Source organism: Phacochoerus africanus, chromosome 16 (genome assembly GCF_016906955.1).
Source record: "Phacochoerus africanus isolate WHEZ1 chromosome 16, ROS_Pafr_v1, whole genome shotgun sequence".
NCBI lineage: Eukaryota > Metazoa > Chordata > Mammalia > Artiodactyla > Suidae > Phacochoerus > Phacochoerus africanus.
The window spans coordinates 10,371,186-10,390,291 of record NC_062559.1 but is presented as its reverse complement, the minus strand read 5'-3'; the positions used below and the strand labels follow the sequence as shown (position 1 = coordinate 10,390,291).

The window sequence follows — 19,106 nt, the reverse complement described above, 5'->3', positions numbered from 1 at the left end:
GAACCTCCATATGCCGTGGGTGCGGCCCTAAAAAGACCAAAAAAAAAAAAAAAACGAAATGAATGAATGGATTACGAGGCTGAACGAGAGTTAATATAGGCATTGCAGGAACCGTTCAGAAGGCATCTAAACGGGTGATGAAGAGCTAAGTGTAGAAGTATCTCCAAAGCCAGTGTGGGGCACTCTTAGAAATGTATTTTACACTTCAGTCTTCATGTCTGTCTCCCAAAGGTTCTGTTAGAGCAGATATGGGACAATCATGCGTCCATGAGGATAGTAAGTAAAATAATTCAAGTGAAAGACTTGATTTCTTATATATTTTGACCCCTGGTTTCTGCAGTCCACAGCAGGAGCATCATTATTGGCTAATGCCTCACCTCTGACTCTCATGACATCACCTTTGTCTGTAACAAATCAAAATGTGACTCCTTTTGGGATGCTGGGTGGCCTTGTTCCAGTGACCATGCCCTTCCAGTTTCCCTTGGAGCTACTTGGCTTTGGAACGGACACAGCTGGAGTGACAACCACCTCGGGATCTACCTCAGCCGCTTTCCACCATAGCCTAACTCAGAGTAGGTGGAGCTCTTTTATTTGCTTGGCTACCTAGTTTGACATGAATTTATACTGATGGAGAGCAGTCCAGTTGGAATTAGTGCAGTTGGAATAAATGCAGTTTATTTCGTCCATGTATTTAATACATCAGATTACTGGACTCTGAAGTTTTTTTGTAGTTGCTAAGTAAACCGTTTATTCCACATTTCTATCTTAATGAAATTTATAATAAGAGGAAGTCAGATTTGCTGTGTTATTTGCATATACATATATGTTTCTACATGTACGTATTTTTCAACGTATGTGCTTCAGTTTAAGAAAGACTTTGACGTCAAGGTCCGCAATTTGCATTAGATAAATTCAGCTATTTTCATTTTTATCTAAGAGGGCTCAAATCTTAGTTTTCAGAAGATCACTAACGAATCTGTTTTCCTCTCAGATTTACTAAAGGGTTTACAGCCAGGAGCTCAGCGCGCAGCAGCACTTTCCCACTCAGCTCTGCCTGCTCATTCACAGCAAACATTCAATGGTAAGAAAGCCACCTTATCGTTCATTAGAGATGCACACATATTGTACGTCTTTCCTGGAAACAGTGTGAATGAAATGACAAAGGTTGGGAAAACCAGTTTTCATGTGACTGAATCCCCATTCGCAACAAACACTTTTTAAGATAGGAGGTGAGTGAAGGAGATGTTTTGTTAGACGTTCAGAGAGCCTTTTCGAAGGTGTCAGTTTATGGAAAGGATAACAAAGAAGAGGATTCATGAGACAGTGTACACAAGTCATGGCCAGGAAGTTCCTGTTGTGGCTCAGCGGGTTGAGAACCCAACTAGTATCTGTGAGGATGTGGGTTCGATCTCTGGCCTCACTCAGTGGGTTAAGGATCCAGCGTTGCTGCAGGCTGTGGGTAGGTCACAGATGTGGCTCAGATCCTGCGTGGCTGTGGCTGTGGCTGTGAGCTGCAACTCCGATTTGACCCCTAGCCTGGAAGCTTGCATATGCTGCAGGTGTGGCCCTAAAAGGGGGAAAAAAAATCATGGCCGGTAATTTATCATCGTTCACCTTTATTGAAGGCCTACTAAGTGCCAGGTAGTCTTGTGGGCTACTTAAATGTCTTAGCTACTTTAATCTTACAATAAACCTGTGAATGAGAGAACAGTCCTCATTTTACAAATCAGGAAACTGAATCAGAGGTAAGCAACTTGCCCAAGATGCTAACAAAGTGAGTGTTTGATCTGAGGTACAAACCCAGGAAGTCTGACTCCGTGGCCTGTGATCTCTCTCTCTCTCTCTCTTTTTTTTTTGGCTGCAACCACAGCATATGGAAGTTCCCAGGGCAGGGGGTGAACCCTCGTCACAGTAGTGACCCAAGCTGCAGCAGTGACAGTGCCAGATCCTTAACCCAGTGTGTCACAGTGGATCTCCCCATGGCCTGTATTCTTAACTATTAAACTTTTCTACCTTTGGCTGTGATTAAATTAATATGATTCAAACTTTACACGTTATATACTGGCAGCCCAACTAGATCACTCTGAAATCTGAAATTGGATATAACAGGAGTTCCCATTGTGGCTCAGCAGGTTAAGAACCCAACTAGTCTCCCTGAGGATGCAGGGTCAATCCCTGGCATTGCTCAGCGGGTTAAGAATCCAGAATTGGTGCAGGCTGGGGTATAGGTCGCAGTTGTGACGTTGCTATGACTGGGGCATAGGCCTGAAGCTGCAGCTCCAATTCCACCCCTAGCCTGGGAACTTCTACATGTTGCAGGTGTGGCCGTGAAAGGGGAAAAAATTAAATTACCTTTGAACAAATTTACAGTTGACCATAATGCAGAAATGGGAGCTGTGAGCAATCTCGAGGCAGTAGATTATAATTAATCCTCTAAAACACCTGACTGGTAAGCAGCCTCAGACTCACCCGCTGAGAGAATGAATATAAAAAACCCACAGTTGTACAAATGCGGGAACACAAAGTAGGCACAGATGTCAACAATCCTGACCGTCCTGGGCTTTTTGGTTTCTGTTTAAACACATAAGGAAAATTGCCCTGTGACTAAAGCTGTTCCACCTTGGGGGCTTTCAACTGCTCGGTGTGATGAGTCCAGCCTGGAGCTGTATGTTCGGGGTGGGCAGATGGTAGGAACCTGCAAGGAATTAGACAAACAAGATTCTTGTGGTTCAACGTGACCCCAGTCAGTATTCCAGCTTTAAGTGCATCATCTTGTTGTCGGTGCTACAGCGCTTTTCCAGAAGGAGAAAGGAAATATGACTGTCAGTATTTTCCAAGTAATTGAAATTTAAAAGTTTAAAATGTTTTATTTTAAAAACATTTTAAAGTACGAGACACTAAATTTGAGAATCACGCTGGGAGTTTCGAATTCTAGGCCTGCTACTCTGAGCAAGTGTAACTTGTTTGACCATCATTTCCCCTGGTGATAAACTGGCAACAACACAGTGTTTTTAATAGGCTTCTTATGAGACTTTAATAAACATAATTTTTGTAAAGCTTCTAGTTTGGTTCCTGGTACATGGTAAGGGCTCAGTTAAAATGTTAATTCTCTGACCTGTCTAATCGAAAGACTGGAGCCAGTGAGCTTTGTCTGTGAAAGTGCAATTAGTAAATGTTTTAGGCTTTGCGGGCAACAGAGTCTCACACACCTACTCACTGCAGTATGAAAACAGACATAAGCAACATGAGCGTGCCTGGGTTCCAGCAGAATTCTATTATAAAAAGAGGTGGCAGACCATGTTTAGCCCAGGGCCCGTAGTTGCCAAACCCCGGTCTAACGAGCCTTGCAGTCCGGTTAATGTGAGTTTTACTAATTAACCAAAGCTGCTTTGAGCAGAAGCTCACCCTGCCATTTTAGGAATTTAATTGTACCTCAAGTCACACCATTTCTCTGTACAAATGCCAGTACATATCTCATTATAAATGGAAAGGCCAGCTCCTTAGATGTTGTCACCAGTGTTCATTTTAATAATACTCTGTTCATCCAGGTTTTGAAATAATTGTGGTCTTGTTTCATTGATACATCATTTCTTCGTAGAGGCAGTTGTTTTGTTTTGCTTCTGTTTTAGCACAGCGAGTGAGATGTCCACGTGAATGACCAACACTGGGACTTCTGTGGGCTCCTCGAGCCTTAAGATCGTTATCGTGGTGCACTCATTTGTCCCTTGTCACCTGTACGTTTCTACCATGCTTGCCTTCCCCTGTCTTTTACTCTCTCGTCTTCCTCGCGAAGGCCATAAATGAACTATCAGAGGCTTTCTCTGTATTTTGTCGGCTCTTAAGGTCACTGGGCCCTGCTCTTGTCCAGTGTAAGTAGAGTGATGGACATTTTCCCCGGAAGAGTTGAATAGGCACACGTAAAACCAGAAACATTGTTTCCCCTAGCAGACTTTTCCTACCCCTTATAAGACTGAGCTGGGGGTTGCAGGGGGAGGACTCAGCTGGAGTTTCTCCTACCAGTGTGGCCATTCATTTATAGAAATAGTGGAGAGGTATCAAATGCCATGGCATGGCAAGAAATTTAATTTCACTTGCAAGAAAATGAAACTGACCTTGCATCCTGAAGGAATCAGAAGATGTGATAAGGTCCCTTGAAGGAGGGAGATTATGTCTTTTATGTTTCTTTGTATTCTTCACATAGGGCTCGCATGACTTTGTGGTGGATAGTGCTTGTTGAAATAGTATTTATAAGACACTGATAACCAATTGAACCATGTAGTCCTTTGAGATAAGAGGGTCCTTCTGGTTGAATTTTATCTCCAACCTCTGTAATGTTACAACATGTAAGCTATTAATAGCGGTATCTTGACCATATGAATATTAAAAGTTAATTGTTCTTTTTGCTTGGTTGTGTGCTGATCCATACCAATTAAACATCTCTTTTCTCAGATGGAGGCCAAAGCAAAGGGGACACTAAATTACCACGGAAATCTCAGTGACTTCCCAGCGAGCAAAGGAGATGACACACACTCGGCTGGCTGATGGAATCTACCTGATGGGAAAGTACTCACGTGGTCATAGGGCTGCTGTTCTGTCGATGTTTACATTCTCTCGTCCCAAGCACTGTGGTGAGGAGGAAAAAGAAGAGAAAACATTACTTGAGTAAAGCCAGGTGCGGGAGGAAGAAATGCTCTCGTGCAAAGTTAGTGACCTTCGGTCTCTTCTAAAGAAAGACAGCGTTACCATGTTAACTGACTTGAAAGAGACTCAGTTGTCAAACCCACAGAAGTACAAATTTGATTTTTCCCGGGGGGGGGGAAGGAAGGAAAATTGAGGATTTGGGTAAACTCCATCCATCCTGGGGGTTGGATTTGAACACGTGTAGACAGAATTGCATAATAAAAGGCACTATATCTCAAATTAGGCCAGTTTGTCAGGAATAATGACCATGTCTGTTTGAATGGACTATGCAGCAAATTCGCCACAAAAAAAGTTAATGACCCTATGTCTGATATAGACAGTAGCTGAGTGTAAATCATGTACCCTCAAAAATCCTGAACAAACTTGAATCTTCTCCAGAGTGTAGCAACTCCCATATAAATTAGTGGACTAAATATGCTTCAGGAAAGTTATTTTAGCACAGTGATATATATTATTACATTTTTAAAAGTCAAAAAATTGAGCCTGTTGCTCTTAACAGACGAAACTTAGATGTCCCCTTTTTGTAAAAGGGTCAATTACATCTTCCATTCAGAAGCAGATACTTAACTCTCTTCTTCAGGTGATTTGTGCATCTGGTATTGACTGGTTAATTCTTATTTCCATTCCTGATGTTAAAATGTGACTGGGTTCACATTTTCCTCTCGAGAAATGGGGATCTTTGATGTAGGGCTGCGGCTTTGGTCCACTTAGCCTTTGCAGGCCTGCCAGTAGGAACTGTAAATTTCCCTCAACAGCACCTCAACTCACAACTTCTCCTTCTGTTCTTTTCGCTATTGCTATTTCAGATGATTATTAACTATTGATATAAATAGGTATAAGTGTGTATTACAGTGCGTCTTCATTGGTCATTCAAATAGCATATATATATATTTTTTTGGAATTTTGAAGAAGGTATTTTAAAGGGAGGAATTAAATTAGGATCATTATGTGTACAGGGGATTATTTTTATAACAGTCACGGTGTATTTTTACTCCCTCAGTCCACTACAGTGAAATTGATTTGGAGCATTTGGTATCTTAAATCTTTACTAATATTTACTCAAAGTATTAATATGGGACTAAACCTGCAGCTAATAAGAATCCTTTGTTATTAGAGCTTCCTCGTGCAAATAGCATATTCAACAAAGGATGTTAAGGGAGAAATTTACGGTTATGTTTAGATACATTTTGTGTGATTTTTTTTTTTTAACCTCATCATTGTTATAGTCTCTCTTTTCTCTTCCTGTTTAGGTTTCTGAATGTTTTCAAACTGTACCCAAGAATGGTATAAGCTTGGTCCATTAATAATGACAGACTAACCTAAAAAGCAGCATCGCATTGGTAGTAGCAAGATTTCTTGCATGTGTTTTCATTACAGATCATCTTATGCAATTAAGTTTATTCAGATAAGGGTATTAACCAGGCCCTTTTTCATTTACATAAGTAAAAGTCCCAAGTAGCCTTTAGGACTGTGAATAAATTACCCCAGATCTCTCTAGATCTGTAGGCCTATGTTTTGACTTCAAAGTCACATTGGCTTGCTTCATAGCAAAAAAACAAAACAAAACAAAAAAAAAAAACCTTAATAACTGCAAACTTTAGTTCCAAGAACTTGTTATGGTATGAGGAAAGGATTACTTCAAGGGATTCGTTGATATAATTACTTGCCTCTAAGAGTTTAGTTTACCAGTAAAGCAAATGAGAATGTTGTATCATCCCGGGTGGATATTTTGGAAGGATATTGGGATGTTGTTGCAGATCAATTTGACTTGAATTGAGAGTGATTAACGTTTATGTGGTTAATGAGGGAAGCTTACCCGATTCTTGAGTTGTTCCAGTGTAGCATACCTCTTGCTTTTATCTAATTTAGAAAAAAGAAGTCTTTCCTTTGGGAAGCTGCCTTTGTTTTCCTTCCCATACCAGGAGAAAAGTCAGAGTGAGCGCATGATTAATCTCTCTCCCTGCTGCTAACTGCATGTATTCAACTCTGTGTGTGTATCTATACACACAGGTTTATCTCTATATAAGTTCATCAGTAGTTTAAGTTGAGCAAGGACAACCTTAATTTCTAAAATCCGTAAACTCTGAATCACGCCGTGTGGCGATCCCTGATGACTCTTTGTCTTCCTTAGAGGAGAACAGGATTTTCAGTTGCCCCTGCCCCCCATATGATTTTATAACTAACCAGTAAAAATATCTGAAGGACCTTGGCTCTGAGAAATCCTCATGTGTGGAGATTCTATTCGGATTGTCTTCGCTCCTGATGCCTCGAGGACCGCTGCCTCACCCCCACCTCATTTTCATGACCTTAATCTGTTTCAGTCAAGACTACCCTTTTATGTTGCACAAGTGCAACAGACATCCCTCTCTTTCTTAAAAAGTATGATCAAAGAGTTACTACATGTAAATACCTATTTCTTTTCTAGGTCACGACATTGAAAATGGTGTCCCTACTGTACAGTCACCTACCTTTACAGTTTTTCTTACTAAAAACAAACATACAAATTGGTTATTTTTTAGCACAGAGACTTGTGACTCATACTCTATTTTTGCACTTGAAAGTCAAATTTTGTTATTTTTTAAAATGGTGCGTCTTGGAAAGGATGTGGAGCAATGTGTGTTTCTGAACAGAGAGCATTAACAGCCTCCCAGTGTAGAAGCAATCAGCACACGTGGTTATGTCCCATTCAGTGGGATTCTTGATTCAGGAAAAGTAAGCTGTCTGTTTCCAACTGTCTTGTAGTTTAATTGCCTTCCCTGATGTATAAGCTGTTACTGTACATACCAGTTGATCCTCAGTATTCACAAGCAATAATGTGTGGTCAGCAGAGTTGTCTTCAGAGATAGCAGTGCTGAGCCTGGGTTGGAGACTGAGAGCAAAGTGTCAAGCTCACTCAGAGCCTCCAGAATAAATGCAAGCAATAATTTCATTATTAAGTCGATTATAATCCTTTCTCATGTGCTTCTGAGATCATAGGGTAAAAGAAATCATGATTTTAAAACAGCCTTGAAGAAATTAGGGCAAAGAAGTGAGGTTAATCTGAAGACACAAAATCTTAATATCGAGGGAATCAGAGGATTGTGTTAGTACATCCTTTCATGCCTGCCACCCCTTTGATGGATGTTGTTAGCCCAAATTACTTTCATATATACATAGAAGCTGAATAGGCTTTATTGCGTCACCAACATAGGAGGAAGAACCGGGCAACGTACATGTTTGAATGCTGTGGGTTTGACACCTGTTTGAAAACAACTTATATGAAAAGATTTTTAACCCAGGATTTTTTTTTTCCCAAAGCAGATCTAAATTGTTTACTACCCAGGGTTGGAAAGGGCAGACACCTCTAGTCTTTCTCCTCTCATTGCCCTCTACCACATCCCTTTCCACCTCTACGTGGGTCAAGACATTTTCTGAAATGGAAATTCTACTGTTACTCAAACTGCCATTGATTATGAGAACGCTGTGTCCTTGGCATCATCTCCTAGGACTCCAGTTATCTATCATACTTGCTGCTACATTTGTAAAATGAACTTTGCCTGTAATGGTCAACTGTAATCTAATTTGCAGGTTTGTTTTTTGTTGTTGTTTTTTTTCCTTTTCTAGGAGGTTTTAGAATTTGACCCATGTATAATAGAGTTAGGATACTTTATTTTCGGGGTGTATCATAAAAGCACACTGGCCCCTCCCTGTATTCTTTCTGTCATCATTTAGATTTTGAACTTTTGTTTGCCTTTTTTGTTCATTGATGTTTGTTTTGTCTTGATATTAGCTATAGAAGAGTGAGAGGAATCTGTAATCAGGCCAAACTTGAGAACTTTCCCTGTGCTTTATTTAGCACTATATTTTCTGCTGTCCTTATGTTCTCAGAAGGGCACTTTTTACCTTCCATTATGCATGTATGATTGTTTTTTTGTTTTGTTTGTTTTTTGCTTTTAGGGGGCTTTTGTTCTTGTAATAATAAAGCAGAAGAAAAATGCAGTAGTAGGTAAATGATTAAAAACCTGTTATACAATTTTATTTTATACAATGTAAGGGAAAAGGTTTAACCCTGTAAGTCATTTCTTAGCTCTGGTAAAATGGCATATATTACTCCTCTAAAACATGCTCCATTCAGGCCTTTGTCTTTGTTAAGTGCCTTTTTTTCTTTCTTTTTCCCCTTTTGAAACTGGTCTCAGATATCCTCAAGTACAGGCTAATAAGTCAGGGGATTCAGGAGGAAGAATCTCAAACTTGCCAAGACCACATCATGCTATGATATTCTTCCTTTTCCTTATATGTATATGGATAATATGTGTAAGATACATACATACATACATGCATACATATATATGTGTGTGTATATATATATATATGTATACATATGTTATATGTATATAAAAAAAACTAGTAGCTGCTGTACCATTGCATCTTTTCCAAGCACTCCCCTTTTAATGTTTGCGAAACTTTGCCTTGTTTATTCCACTGCTTTTAGTTGATTCAAATGGGTGGGTTGGGAAATTGTCTTTCCACAAGATGCTGTCTTTCCCCCTTTAAATAATCTGTTTGTAGCAGTTAATAGCAACAGCAACTATATATATATATATATATATACACACACACACACACACATTTCCATATATATATATATATATATATATAGTTATTACAAGTATAATAAATTTAGTGAACTCACTGACTATTCCTGGATGTAACCCACTACTCTGTGCCCTTCAGGCTTGGCATGAGTAACGTTAGAGAAAGCGTTGGAATAATAAGAGTCTTTCCAGGTCAAGTTGATGATGACACTGTGGCAGGCAGGACTGAAGACAAGGGAGAGCTCGAGTTTAGAACTGTGGTATTGGATCTGAGTTTTGAAGGAAGTTAGAGAGTTTGTCAACATTAAAAATGCATCATATATTCTTCTGGGAAATGATTTTTTTAAGAATTCCTATAGCTGCATATTTGTCAAAAAGTTAACAAACTTAACTAGAAAGATTTCAAATACTGAGGAAAACACTCCTGTAACCTACAGCCTTTTTGAGAGATCTTCAGTTTTTCTTTTTGCCAGATAATTGCATTTGGCTTAATATGGTTTGACAGTTCTTTAGGTTTCTCCCTTGAGCAAAATAACATAATATTTGGTAGCTTAAGATTCATCTGTTTCTTGTTGATAACAGATGTGACATGTTGGGGGGGAGACCAAGCTGAACCAATCCTCAAAACCCAGCACAAATCTATCTAATAACCCCCCACCTCCCTTAAATACATTTTAACTGTGAAGAGGAGACTGGTGGCCAAAAAGGAGAAAGCAGAGGCTCCTGGTGGTGTTACCTGATAGCACAACTGTTACCAGGTAGCCTCAACTCAGTCATGTTAACTCTCGAATTATTATGTTTAGGAGGAATATCATTTAACCTTTGTGCCTCAGATTACCCATTAGAAAATTGGGTATAATAATATTCAACCTACCTCCCAGGGATATCAGAGACTTTTTCAAAAATATTTTGAGTTTTTCTAAAATGTCCTATATAATTTTAAAAAAGTATTATCATCTTCCTTCAGAGGCTGAAAAATATTTCCCTTATGATGGGTATAAAAAGCACCATACAATTTTTAAGAATCACTGGAATTCTAATTTAGATGCATATTTGTTATTTAAACATATTATATTTGTGGTGGGATAAAGTGGTTAGTTTCAGGTTAAGAAGGGGGAAGTGGGTAAATAACACTAAGTTTCTTAATTATAAGTAGATCTTTTAGCCATTTATGGAATTATTACGTGTGTGATTTTTGCCAGGGTTATGGAGCTGAAGCTAGGTCAACGTTGGATGATTGGTTATTAGAGTCGATTAATGATCCCAAAAGTTTTATCTGCCTCACTTTGCCATCTTCTCAATCTAATTTCCTTATATTACTTGTTTAGTGATGGATAGTAAGCTTTTAACTTGCTGAGAATGAATGAGAGTCTCCTCATTCCTGTAGATCAGAGATTGTGTACTATTCCTGTGATTGATTATAGGCTTATCCGGCTTTGCACTGAAGACGCAAGCATCACAGTCAGCTGGGTATACCTTTAGCCAGGCTACCTTTGTAATTTATGCTTCTTCAGCACGTAAGAGTTGGAGCCATCAACTGCTCAGGTTGTAGGAAAATGAGAGGGGGAGGCAGGACTCTCTTCTGAGCTGGGGCAGGGTTGGGAGGGTTGGGGTCGAAGGAAACATGCTTGCCCAGCTCCAAGGAGGAAAGGAAGGTCATCTTATCCCACCCCCACTGGGTATACTAAGCAGTACTACATAGAACTTCCCTTTTCGCATTTAAGACAACAACGGGAAAAAAATGGATGCCATCTTTTTAGCTAGAGCTAAATGCTGAGCACCATTTGTTTGGCGGGGGGCGGGCGGGGGTGGCACATATTCAGGGTTAGGAGAGAGAGTGTAGCCGGATGAGGAACCGACTGTCCAGTGTAAGTGAGTCAGGAGAAAGCAGCGGGCCCAAGCAGACAGAGCCTCTGGGTTAATTCCCAGAACTGGCCGAGGCTCATTTCATCTCTAGTGATAGGAAGTTTTAAAAATCACTTTTTGGTTTTTTGTTGCTTTTTCCAGAGAAAGCCTTAGTTAGTAGCCTCTAAATATCAACTATGCAGGTAAACATACAAGTTTTCCACATTTTCCCTCGTGTTCCATTCTTTAAATAACAGATGTGAATGAAGACTTCTGCCCAAAGAAATAAGACATAAGGGTTTTGTTGAATGTGTGTTCGTTCCTCTAGGGAAAATGAAAACATAAAAGTAGACATATTTTATGTGTTCCTCTATCCTAAAATGTGAGCATGATATTCAGAAACTAAGTGCAGATTCTTCTACTGGTGAGGATCATGGAATGTCTTTGTGTCGTTAAGATGAAACCATCCCAGTGTTCAATTCTGAGAAAGTTTTAGATTCTTTGGCACAGTGTTCAGGTCTGTGGAGCTGAACAGATGGTCAGACTCTGATTAAAAAGTAGCTCTGAATATTAATGTCCAGTTCTTACTCTTTCTTCATTTTCTTAAGACTTCACTCTTCTTTGCCCTGGTCTTAAGTTAACCATTTCATTGGCCAGTTGCTGCACCAGAATATAGGTTGCTGGGCGTCTGGGGAGGAAAGGTTACTCTGTCGTTGCCGTCCTGATCGCAGGCACATTGGCCTGTGTCCCCAAGGACCTCAAACGGAAAAGCTGCAGGCGTGTCCCAGGGGCTCTTTACACCCAGCGCAGCCTGAGAGGGCGGACTGGGAGCACTCTCATCAGAAGCTGCCCTTGAATAAGCTGATTAAGTTGCGTTTTTCTCAGATGCTCCCACAGTACCTTTTGTGTGAAAGTAGCCACTTGTGATCTTGATTGAATGTCTTCGTACTGTAATTTCTTCCTACGTCTCCTTCTCCATCTTTCTTACATAATTTCCACTTTAGAGCAGGTTAGTACTTACGTTTTGGACACCTTTCCAAACTGTTACCCAAACAGGTCGAAAACACTTTTAGAGAGATCCCAGTAGTATAATTAAGGGGGTCTCTATGTCCGGGGCTTAGACTCATCACTGGTGACCCGAATTTTTTTTCTCTTCTCATTCGTGTTAAAAATAGATTTCTCTGCTATATAATGTGGTAGTAGCTAGGGGCATTGCATGGCTTCCTCTTGATACTTTTCAAGATTTTTCCGAAGAGGTGCAGACCTTTGTTAGGGCTCCTGTTTCTCGTGATACTCTTGCTTATTTTCATACTTGCCCTGGAATAAACCGACTTTGCGAAGGTCTGCGTCACATAGGTCATATGAATCCTCAGTTTTCTTATGTTCCTCAGAAGACTCTATGTTATTTGCTCCTATTTTGCCAACAAGGATTCTCTTTTATCTTAAAGCTAGTTTTAAAATATTTTGTAACCGAGCACTAACAAGACCTAACTGAAATGCACACGAGATGATATTACCCAGGAGAACCTGAACATCCTTGTGCTTCTAAGTCAACAGCTCCCTCTACCGGCCGAGCACATTTAGGGGTCAGCCGTAACCAAGACCAGCCCGCTGGCGTGCTTTCTATGTGATAACCTGCTTTTACTTTGTCAGATCTTAGCTATCTTATATTTTCTGTCCTTGAGGCCACAAACTTCCCTCCTTTTTTGCTTCCCTTTTCTATTTGCAAGGGTAGTGGACCCTGCGCCAGCATATTATGTTTTCTTTCCCGTACCTATAAAATTACCAACAATTACCCCCAATTTTGGCCAGAGGCATTAAAAGAGAAGTTGTTTCTCAGCTGACAAAGAACGGTATTACTGTTTTATATAGGTGGTTGGGAAGTTGACCAAGTTTGGCCAACTTTGAAAATCCTGGCTATGCTTACATAAGTAATCACATAGACCTGCTGAGACCTTCAGATAAGCAAGGGGCCCTTTCACCAGTAGAGGGAGGTTCTCATCCTGCAAATAATTTCCTCTGATCTGTGGCCAACCTCCAGAGAAAGGTTTCAAGCTTCGTACTGTTCTTTTGTTGGCTGTCATTGAAAAATTAGATTATAGAAAGTTATCAAAAATAGCTAATTGTTCTTAAGAAGAGTATGTAAATCTGGAGCCTGTCCTTGTCTGTCACTCACTAAACACTGTCAAGCCTGAAAGAAGAGGAAGGGTAATCTCTGGCGGGTGAAAACTTTGTGCCCTAAGTCTGCCAAGGTAACCAAGTGGTGAGTGTTTCCTCTCCCATTACCAGCAAGAAAGTTGATTTGCGGTTGTACAAATTATGGTGGGACTGCAGACCTATTTGCTATAACTATTGGAAATAAGGATTCACATTTTTTATCTAAGTAAGCACATAGTTCCAACCCCTGCAGAATGCATTTTGATAAAGGAAAGACTTTTGTTGGGTAACAGAAGGAAAAACAGGACTTATTTATACAGTGAATGTTCCCTCTGTGAGGAGCTGCCCTCCGGTTACAGATGTTTTCTCACTTTGGCCACCTCCACACTTGATGCCAACGTGTTTTCCACCCCGTCTTGAAGGAAGGAGCCCAAGTCATTGCTGCTCCTCTGGGTGAAAGGCCCTGATTACCGTACTGCATTTGTTTATAGGGAGGTGCATTTTTGCTAACTTGAAGGGATATACTGTATTTTAAATAAAGTGTGTAACTTAATATTTTGGATTTTTTTTTCCTCCTTTAAAACTGGACCTGAACACAGCTTTGCGTTGGTATTTGTAATAATCTCAGGACCTGAAAGATTGTAGCATTTAGTGTGTCTTAAAAATTATGTACTGTACCAGCCATGGATTTTTGTAAATATACCTGTCTCCCTTTTTTGTATTATTTTAGTAAAAAAATAATAATAAATTTAAATAAAAGGGGGTGGTGATGATACATGAGTGGGTGTGGGTATGTATGTGTGTATGTTTGTATAAGGCTCTCTTGAGATGAACTGGTGCTTGTTTAATTTCCGGCTCTGATCAGAGCAGGAATATGGACAAACTGCTGCTACTGAACCCTGCACTGAGCCACGGTGTTTCCGTTGTGTTTCCTAGCGATGGATTAAACACAGGCGACCAGTGGATGATTACGTTAATTCTCCGTCCCGCTGCCACCTTGCCTTCGCATTTTCAGTTCTACACCCCTTCTGAACTTTAATGGTAAAAGCTCTCCAAACTTTGGGTGGTTTGTGGCTCTCGAGTTTTTAGAGAGCTCTTGTCACTGTTCTCTAAGAAGAAAGAAGGACAGGCAAATTTTTTTTTTAACCAAAACCAAAACCAAAAACCAATCACATTTCATAAAACCGTGATGAATTGTGGATACGTGAGAGGGCTTAAACATTCCTAAATGTGGATCTGTGAATTTAGTAAATTAACCCCGTCGATATACTCCTTCAGTGCAGGGATTTTTTTTTTTTTTTCTCGCAACAGCCTTGCTCATATTCCAGGTGTAGCTAAGCAAACCCCTGTTTTAAAGCAGGAGCCTTATTTGATTCAGTGTAGATGTTTTCCTGTCTATCCTTTGTGACAGGGCCTTTTACATGAGTGTTTTTTCTTTTTGTATGTGTTATGTGTTTGTTGTATTAAATAAAGAGGAATGTACATATTATTCTTGTGTCTGTTGTGTTATTGAGCTAATAACTTGAATGTTAACATCTCATTTCTTTCTGTGGTGGCTGAGTATCTATTGTCTGTATCACACTGTGCTGGGTACTTAGAGGGAAGATACAACTGAACCACTTGATTTAAAGTGAAGATTTTGGGGGGAGTTCCTGCTTTGGCTCAGCAGTAATGAACCCGATTAGTAACCATGAGGATGCAGTTTCAATCACTGGGTTGGGATCCAGCGTTGCCGTGAGCTGTGGCATAGGTCGCAGACACAGCTTGGATCCCACATTGCTGTGGCTCTGGTGTAGGCCAGCAGCTGCGGCACCAATTCGACCCCTAGCTTGGGAGCCTCCACATGCTACGTGTGCGACCCTGAAACACACACACACATGCATACGCACAAACAAAAAAATGGATCCAGCGTTGCCATGAGCTGTGCTGTATATCACAGACGCGGCTCACATCTGGTGTAGGCTGGTGGCTAAGGCTCAGATTTGACCCTTAGCCTTCAGGTACAGCCCTAAAAAGCAAAAAAAAAAAAAAACAAAAAACAAAAACTAATGATATTTTGGAAAAGAGTGTCCTTGCACTTGGTTAAAAAGGAAAAAAGTGCCAAGTACGTGATCGCATGTGACTGTACAGTGGATGCAAAGCGTCTTTCCTGCCCATGGCCCTCTTTTCCTTCCCAGACCAACCACTGCTACCATTTGCTATGTATCTTGACTTTTAACCTAAATTTAGCATATGTATTTGCCCTACTGTACCTAGCATTTGTTTTCCAATTGTCTTGGAGGTTATTCCATATCAGTACATAGAGGTCTGTCTTCTACCTTTTCACAGCGTGTAGTATTCCATAGTTATATCATCACTTTTTTTTTTTGGCTTTTTTTTTTTAGGGCTGCACCGAAGGCATATGGAAGTTCCCAGGCTAGGGGTCGGATTGGAGCTGTAGCCGCTGGCCTACACCACAGCCACAGCAACTCGGGATCCAAGCCTCATCCGCAACCTACACCACAGGTCACGGCAACGCCGGATCCTTAACCCATTGAGCGAGGCCAGGGATTGAAGCTGCGTCCTCGTGGTTACTAATCAGATTTGTTTCCGCTGAGCCAGGACACAGAGTCCTATCACTGCTATTTATTGCATCCATTCTTTATTGACGATCAGTTAGATAGCTATTACAGATCAAATTGTAATATCTTTTGGGTATTTGCTATCTGTGTATGCATATCAGACCAACAGTTAAAAGTTTGTTTTTGTAATGGGTAATAATGACTAATGTTCCAGATTTGAAAATCATTGTCTGGAATCTGTGACATTGCTTCATATCCATGTAAAACTTTCAGAAATACTGGAGAAAATCTTTTTTAAAAAAAGGTTTTGAGGAGTTTTCTCATGGCACAGCATGTTAAAGATCCAGCATTGTCACTGCTGTGGCGCAAGGTCAATCCCTGGCCCAGGAACTTCCACATGCCATGGGCACAGCCAAAGAAAAACAAAAACAAAAAAAGTTTTGAAGGAGTTCCTGTCGTGGTGCACTGGAAACCTACAAATCGAACTAGGAACCATAAGGTTGCGGGTTCAATTCCTGGCCTCGTTCAGTGGGTTAAGGATCCGGCGTTGCCATGGTGTAGGTTGAAGACAAGGCTCCGATCTGATGTGGCTGTGGCTGTGGCCAGCATCTGTAGCTCCGATTGGACCCCTAAGCCTGGGAACCTCCATGTGCCATGGGTGCAGCCCTAAAAAGCAGAAAAGAAAAAAAAAAGTTTTGAAAATTGAAAGTAAAAGCAGAAGAGCTGATTCTGGGTGCAGGAAGGGTTGAATTTCATTGCAAATGAGATGAGCTTTTCCAAGGCCAATGGCAATCCCCTAGAATGCAGGTATAATCTAGTATGATGGCTCTTTCTCATCAATATGTGCCTTGGCATGGCTTGTTTTTTCTGTCTTTGTGTATATTTCCCTCTTCTTTGTCCCTGTGTCTGTCCCTTCACTATTGCCCCACTCTCTTTTTTCTAGTAGGGTGGCACAGCGCGAAGAACAGGCTGACATTACAGTCTTGGGTTCTTAGGACCCCGTTATGAACTGTGGCACTTTAGACAAGATGCGGATCTCCTGCCAGCCTGTTTGCTCCTTTCAGTGGGGGCGATAGCCAGGGGTGGGGTTTGCTGTTGAGTTACAGACAAGGTCTGGAAAGCACCTAGCACAGTGCCTCGCACATAGAGCTGATAAATGGTGGCTACTATTCTGACTCTTTTCTGCCTTTTTTTCTTCTTAAATTCATGCCTCCTCTTGCTGTCCTAGTTTCCCAAAATAGAGAAATGGAACCAGTGTTTTTAAAAATCTTAAAAAAAAAAAAATATATATATATATATGGAAAAGTATAGTAGATAAATATCAGTTAAAATTCTTTGACTGCAGCTGTCAAACCCCTGGCATAAAAAGTAAAGGGAAACTGCTCTAAAAGTTGAGTATTCAACAAAAACCGTTAAGGAAATGTTTTGGCTCCTATAAATGAGTAGTCTAGAGGTAAACATAGTTTGGGTAAAGCTTTATCTGTGATTCAGTGTCACGAAGCTCTGGCCCTCTGTCTCAGCTCCGGCACGTGGCAGGTGTCACAGGGAGGAGCCCTCTGACAACTACTGGCTCTCCCTTCAGAGCCAGATGGCTGCTTCACTTTCAAAGTGTATGTGAATGTGGGTTGTGTATAGTTTATTTCTGCTTTATTGTACTTCAGGTGCAAAGCGACGCACTGATCATGTGCCTCATGGTCTCTGTCCCTTCCTACAAGATGTCTTCCCTCCTTTTATTATACATTAGGTTTCTCCTTTCTTCCTTAGTCCCCGCTCCCTCGGTCCCATAGGTGCCCCCCCCCCCTTACCTTTTCGTACGTGTCCCTTGTTTATGCATGCATCCTGCGAAAACTTGTAGTGTTACTTTGTGTGTGCAATTTTAAGTTACGTAAATGGTGCTGGGCTATCAATTTTGCTGTTCTCTACTTTTCTCTCCTTCCTTAGATTTATCCGTGTTGCCCTATGTGTTGCTTCTTTTCACAGGTCTTTTTAACTTGGTCTGTGCCATCCTTCATTGAACAGAAAACCTTTTATAATAGTAATTTTTGGTCTCACTTGTGTTTTGAGGGGTTTGTTCTATTTCCCTACCCCTGGATCGCAAAGATATCCTCCTACCCTCTCTGTGCTTAGCATTATCGTTTTACTGGGCAGTTTTTCATGTAGAACATCCACCCCTTGTCCACCTTAGTTGTATAATGTGAGGGTCCAGCTTTATTTTTCTTCATTTAGTGAGCCAGTTTTCCCAGCACCATTTAGTAAATCAGTGTTTTGCCCATTCATTTTTGGTACCATTTTTGTCATATGTCAGGTACTCGATGGGAGTTCCCCTCGTGGCGCAGCGGAAACAAATCTGACCAAGAACCATGAGGTTGTGGGTTCGATCCCTGGCCTCGCTCAGTGGTTAGGGATCCAGCATTGCCATGAGCTGTGGTGTAGGTCGCAGATGCAGCTTGGAGCTGGCGTTGCTGTGGCTCTGGGGTAGGACAGCAGCAACAGCTCCGATTAGACCCCTAGCCTGGGAACCTCCATATGCTGCAAGTGCAGCCCTAAAAAGACAAAAGACAAAAAAAAAGTGCTCATGTGCAAAGGTCTATTCCGAGCTCTCTTCTGTTCCATTGTTCTTTTTATTTCTGTACCAATATCATACTGTTTTTCATTACTGTAGACTTATAGTATGCCTTAATATCTTGTAAGGAGAGTCTTTCTGCTCTTCCATGTTCACTCAACTAATCATGGGTTGTTACTCTCCTCCATAATTTTATTTATTTTATTTATTTTTTCTACCTCCATAAATTTTGGAATAAAATCTTTGAGTTGTGTTTTAAAACTCTAGCTGAGATACTAGGATTGAATTTAATTTTTCAATTAACAAAGTAATTTTCTTTGTAAACAAAGAACAGAATCTAATGACATCTTTCATGGTGTATCTTCATTTATTCAAATCCTCTTTCATGTCTTCCAATAAAGTTTTTAAATGTTCTCTGTAAAGTTATAATACATGTATTGATTTTTAGGGACTTTATAGTTGTTGCTTTTACGAACAGTGTAGTATTCTCTATTTTCTTGTGGTTTTTACTGGTGTCAGGAATGCTATTGACTTTCAAAAGTTGAGTTCATATCCAGCAACTTTGCTAAATTCTCTTGAACTTGTCTGATTATTTTATTAGCTTTTCAACTGAGTTGATCACATATTCTGCAAATAGTTATTATTTAATTTCCTCTTCCAGTTCTTTCACTTTTTATGTCTTATCTTAAAGCATTAGCTCCTTTC

The 19,106-nt window shown here is 40.4% G+C and overlaps 1 protein-coding gene across 3 annotated transcripts in view; it reads left to right on the top strand.

Annotated features, from left to right (window-relative positions):
* The window catches only part of UBN2 (ubinuclein 2), an 81,537-nt gene extending 66,771 nt beyond the window's left edge, over positions 1-14,766 (top strand). For 2 of the 3 annotated variants that reach the window (XM_047762951.1, XM_047762949.1), the window contains 3 exons: positions 341-572; positions 992-1,081; positions 4,450-14,766. In XM_047762951.1, the coding sequence (XP_047618907.1) occupies positions 341-572; positions 992-1,081; positions 4,450-4,499 (372 nt within the window). In that variant the 3' untranslated portion in view covers positions 4,500-14,766. Of the gene's footprint in view, positions 1-340; positions 573-991; positions 1,082-4,449 lie in introns of those variants that run through there. The other variant, XM_047762953.1, reaches the window with a different exon arrangement.
* Positions 14,767-19,106: the final 4,340 nt, after the last annotated feature.